This window comes from Miscanthus floridulus, chromosome 10, assembly GCF_019320115.1.
Source record: "Miscanthus floridulus cultivar M001 chromosome 10, ASM1932011v1, whole genome shotgun sequence".
In the NCBI taxonomy this organism is placed as follows: Eukaryota; Viridiplantae; Streptophyta; class Magnoliopsida; order Poales; family Poaceae; genus Miscanthus; species Miscanthus floridulus.
In genome coordinates this window covers 8,391,800-8,397,511 of record NC_089589.1, presented here as the reverse complement: position 1 = coordinate 8,397,511, position 5,712 = coordinate 8,391,800, and the positions used below count along the sequence as shown (strand labels likewise).

Here is a 5,712-nt window from a genome sequence, read left to right as displayed (position 1 = left end):
ATAGAAAAAGTCTACTTAACCCCACACCTTTCATACTTGGTCTACTTGACCCCCCAACTATGAAATCGTCTGTTTTACCTCCTGAACTTTCTAAAACCGTCTATTTTACCCCCCGGGCGGTTTTCAGCGGCGGTTTTGCTACAGTTACATCGGGGTTGCTACAGTGACGGTGGGGTGGCTACAGTAATGGTGCGTTTGCGTTTTCTTTTTTTATTTATTTTCGGTGAATTTTTGAAAAATCATAGTAAATCATAAAAATGAAAAATCTAATTTTATTGGACTCCACATGAGTAGATCTACACAGTGAATATATAATACGGTATGCTTTAGTACAAATTTTTTTTGTACCTTTAGATTAATTAGAAATCCATTTTTATCTGTAATTAATTAGAATTTATCTATAACTAAGTTATACATAGTCTAATAAGTACGAAATTTTTACTATAGTTCAAGCATACAATAATTAGCATACCATAAAAATTTCACCACAATTGGACCATAGAAGCTACAGCTATGAATTATTCCAATTAATTACAGACAAAATTAGATTTTTTAATTAATCTAAGGCTACAGTAAAAAAATTGTACTAAAGCATACCGTATTATATATTCACTGTGTAGATCTACTCATGTGGAGTCCAATAAAATTAGATTTTTCATTTTATGATTTTTTCTATGATTTACTATGATTTTTTAAAAATTCACCGAAAATAAATAAAAAAAAAAGAAAATTCAAACCCATCACTACTGTATCAAACCCACAGTTACTGTAGCAAATCTTTTATGAGTAAAATAGACGGTTTTAGAAAGTTCAGGGGTAAAATAGACGGTTTCATAGTTAGGGAGTGAAGTAGACAAGTATGAAAGGTGGAGGGTTAAGTAGATTTTTTCCTTTTTTCAATTGGTGTTGCAGACTTGCTTTGAATTGTTTGGTTTTTGCACGTTCGAAATTGTTTTTTTTTTCACTAGTAGACTAGAAATGGATCGTGCAAGGCGTCTGTACGGCCAGGTGGGGAGAGAAGGGAACGTGCGAGAGCCTGCTGCCTGCGTGTGTGAGCAGGCCACACAGCGGACAGCACAACAGATCGGCCACCTCCTCGAATCCGATGGCCGTCGGCGACAGCGCCACCGCCACCCCGCCGGTGGCCAAGCTCTCCATCTCCGGCGCGGCCCTCGCGGCGCTGCTGCACCGCTGCGCGGCCGCCGCCGGCGACTGCGATGGCCTCCTCTTCGGGCGCGCCGCGCACCTGCCCGCGCCGCCGGCCGCCCTCTCCGACTACGACGACCCCGCCGCGGCGGGGGCCCCGCCCGCCCCCGCGCTCTCCATCTCCGTCTCCGCCCACTGCTCCCTCTCCCACCCCTCCTCCCTCTCCGACTCCCTCGGCCGCTTCCATCCCCCTTCCCCCTCCTCCTCCCCTTCCCCAACCCCCATCGGCTTCTTCTCCTCCCGCCGCCGCACCGCGCTCCGCCCCTCCATGCGGGAGGCCGCGCTCGCCCACTCCCTCTCCGAAACGCTAGCCTCCGCCCACCCGCTCCTCCTCATCCTCGTCTCCCCCTCCGCCTCCCCCAACCACTCCACCCACTCCTACGACTACCGCGCCTTCCTTCTCCTCGGCGGCCGCCTCGTCCCGGCCTCGCTCGCCGTCGTCAACGTCGGCCCCGGATTCCGGGACCAGTACCACGCCTTCACCGCCGAGTCGCCCATGCCCTGGCTGCCGTCGGCTCCGGCGCCGGGGCACGCGCCCACCATCGGGGAGCAGAAGGCGGTGGATGAAATGGTCGACGGGTTTGGGGTCGGGAGGCTGCAGGGGGTCCTCGGCTCTGCGGCGAGGCAGGCCGTCGAGATGGATGAGATGTATGCAGGGATGCTCAGGAAGCTGGAGAAGCTCGCCAGGGAAGTGGAGAAGAGCAATCTCCGTGTGCTCGAGCAGGTCTGATTCTCCAATCCTGTGATTCCTGTCTGCACTGTTGATGTTCATCGCACAACTGTGCCTCTGTGTGATTCATTGGCTTAATAATTGCTTATACTGCCTTGTGCTAGAATTGTGCATTTGTTGGATAGAGAGACTGAGAATTTGTAGTGGTTGCATTCTTGCATTGTGGGTTTTTTGTCAATGTGGGAAACTTAGATAAGCCTTGGATAGCTGGGTTTGATTGTGACTATAATTCAGGTTTTCGGTTGCCAAAAGTGTCTTGTAACGGTAGATTTGACCATTTAACAGAAGGCGGATATAGGTTCCACTCATCATTCACCATATGTTGCCTGTCCTTGTTTTGAACCAGCTGCATGCATTAGTATAGAACTATACGGTAACTGGCTTGGAGGCAATTGCACAGTTGCACTATCTATTAGATCGCTCTTCATTTCTTTAAGCAAAAACTGTTAGAATCTTGATGGCCTACAAAGCCACATCAGATGGGCATCGCAGGCCTGCAACTATTGTATTATTTGATTGTATTTGGCAAGATATGTCACGAACTAAAAGTTGGGGAGGGAGGGAGGAGAGAGGAACCAAGAATATCAGTTCCAACATGCCATAAATGGATGGCACAAAATGGTGTTTCGGATTCCTTAGTTGCTTAGGTCTGTTTGAAAATTATTACAACAGTTGGATTGTGACTATAATCTATATTTACAGTTGACTAAAGCCCTAAACTGGCATGTCATACCAATTGCTTCCATTTAACAGTAGCCTGAATATTCAAGGCAGATTGCCTGAACTCTCCCGTGCATTCCTTGTTTCAAACCATCCACGTGCATTGGTTTGGAAGTTTCTGGTAACAAGCTAAGGAGCACTACCATTAGACAACTCTTGTAAAAAAAATTCCTTTTGGCGAGGAGTAACTCTTGGAATCTTGTTAGTTTATTAAGACATATCAAATGGGCACCGGGGGCTTGTAACTACCGTATTATTGATTGGAGGAAAAGGAAACAAAAAACTCAATTCTAGAATGCTCAACATGAATGACCTAAAATGGAGCAGCAAGCCAGTCCACCTGTGGACTGTGTTATATAGATCATCAGATAGGGTTGTACTGTCTAGGGGGACTTCCAATGTTGGAAAATGGGATGGTGACTTATGCTGGGCAGCACCATAAAAATGTTTGGTGAGGTTTTGGTGATTGGGGTTTGCTAAAACAACTCTTGTGAAGTTTTAGGCTTGCTGCTTTTCTTCATGACAAACAAATGCAGTAGGTGGTGAGTTGAGGAGAGATCGATGAAAATGATAAAGGCCTATTTATGTAGTTTCAGACTCATACTTGTTTCTATTTGGCTGGTTTGTTACATATGGGAAGCACTGTTTACATTTGGGACCCTGTGAAAATTACCCCATAAGCTGGGGCTTCTTAGGGCCTATCTGTCAGGTGCCAAATTCTTAAACTACCATAAGTGCTTGCTCTCTGTTATACGTTGTTATTAAAATGACTTGGTCTGAAAACTGAAAAGATCAATCCTTTGTTGCACAAAAAAGTTGGAGCCCTTATCCTCTGATCAGATTTTTATTTATGGCCCCCTTCCCCAGTTATTACTGAGTGAATAGTGGACATCTGTTCATCAGTTATTGATATCTGTCCTTTCAGTCCATTTTCCAATTGCTTTCTGAAGTCAATTCCATATCCTTTATTCTTATTCTTCGTAGGAGAAGGGGAACCTGGTGCTGAGGTATAAATATGCGGGAATGGAGTAGGACCAAAGTGTTTTTGGTCTTAGCAAGGTATATATGCATCCTGACTGAGTTATGGTGTTTTGTCAGACCTTTTCTTAGTGTGTCATGCAGATTTGTAATGACCTGAAATGTTCATTAGTAGTTCCAAGTCGCACTCCTGTTTTGGTAACATTATTTTTCATGTGCCCTGTATTGTGTTGTGACTGACTGCTTTTTGTTAGTCTGAATATATCTGTATCATATCTTTTTGAATTTTGACAGAAATGGCTGGAACACTGCCCTTCATATTAGACCATGGATAATATTCTGGTAGAGTAGAGTATCCTATTGGAAAGTTATTTTAATCTACAGTTGTTGGGACTGATTTAAGGTACTTAGGAACAGCACGAACCATGCATTCTGAAAGGCTGCAGTTCATTGCTCTCTAGTGCATTAGCTAGTGCATGTCGATCTCGCCCTTTGTGCGCCAGGATACCTGGTGCTGATCTAGGCTCTCTTCTTCAAAAACATCTGTCCATTTTGCTCCTTGCACATGTTCCACCATGCATAAAGAATGGCACCCTGCTTTATGTTTCCACTTATCCCTGAGCTTATGCACCTTTGGCGTCCTATTGAAACTAGTATGCTGCTACTGCAGCTACGCTGGACTAGTGTGTTCTCGTTTGTTCATCACTTCCTGCACAAAGCTGCACTTTGATACCAGATGGTGGGGCATCTGAAGCTCCAAATTATGGAGCCTACATAAGGGCTCCTGTTCAATCCCTACCATATTTTAGGCTGACCAAACAGCACTGCCTATCTACCTTCCATAGCTGAGTTGTGTGATATTTTTTTTTTGTTTGCTCGTGTGGAGTTTGTCCTCCTGTGTGTGCTATTTCCTCTGGAACAGTTTGCTATTTACCACAACATGCTTTCCTCTGGTAAATTATGGAAAGCATGTTGTGCCTTTTGAGGTTCTGATGCGCTTAGTTATGCGGCAGCTGTACTACTAGTTTATTTGCTAGTACCTTCTTGACTTGTGCTCCATAAGAGGAGCTTTGGTCCTGTTTGATATCTTGTTTGCGGCTCGTGGATACGTTTGTAATAACTATCATAATTACCATCTGGTAGCTGATGGTTGTTTTCCAATTGGTTTGCAGGGGTACTCTGTAAAATCTATCATTCAATCGGAGGGCTCCCAACTTAGGAGTTGATAATAATGTGCATAGGATGGGATCATTAGGAACTGCTGTGTGCGCGCCTGGAATGTGAAAGTGCATGTAGCGGTGATGTAAGATGGTGCGAAAATTTCTGAATGTAAGAGCCTAGTAGCTTTCAATCGTGTATGCTCAACTTGATTTCAATCTTGTTTCATAAATCGTGTACGCTCAACTTGCATATTTGGTAAGATGGACGAGGATGTAGCAGGCTGGTTAATTTGCGTGTATGTGCATCGGCACTTGCAGATGGTTGGTTTTTGGGCTGGTTTTGGCTGGCTGGTGCTGATTTGTTATGAAAGAAAAATATTGTTGACTGATTAAATAAGCTCGGCTGAAATCAACAGCGAACAAGTGCTGTGTTGGGACCTCCCGAAAGCTAGCTGTCCAAAAGTAGTGGCCAAAAGTCTACCAAATACTAGTACAGTGCAGGCTTTCCATATTGACAAACAATACATATTGAGTTGTTGACATGTCCGGACAGGCCTAGCCTCCGGACGCCTAGCCTTGCTACGACTGCTTCACGTCGGGCTCGTGTTTGTACCGTGTCTCGTGCCCCGCGCCATGGCCCGCGCTACTTTGTGTCCCGCGTCCGCACCATAGCTCCCACGCCCGCAGCTGCATCATGGCGTCCCCTCTACATCTATGCGCATGCCGGCGGATCCAGCAGCTACAACAGTCTCGTTCGGTTTGCTAAAACTTGACTGAAACTGACTGAAAAATATTGTTCTTACTAAATTGTTGTGAGAGAAAAATATTGTTCCGGCTAAAAAAACAAGCCGAACAAGCCGGTTTCTGGGTAAGCCGAACAGGACCAACATGTGGCTGTTATAGATTGGTCTCACTGCA

General features: G+C 45.2%; 1 protein-coding gene across 1 annotated transcript; it reads left to right on the top strand.

Annotated features, from left to right (window-relative positions):
- Positions 1-1,016: 1,016 nt before the first annotated feature.
- Positions 1,017-5,176, top strand: LOC136487599 (uncharacterized). The gene is made up of 3 exons (XM_066484716.1): positions 1,017-1,930; positions 3,641-3,715; positions 4,807-5,176. The coding sequence occupies exons 1-2, from the start codon at positions 1,106-1,108 to the stop codon at positions 3,686-3,688; spliced, it is 873 nt and encodes a 290-aa protein (XP_066340813.1). The 5' UTR covers positions 1,017-1,105; the 3' UTR covers positions 3,689-3,715; positions 4,807-5,176.
- The last annotated feature ends 536 nt before the right edge of the window (positions 5,177-5,712 follow it).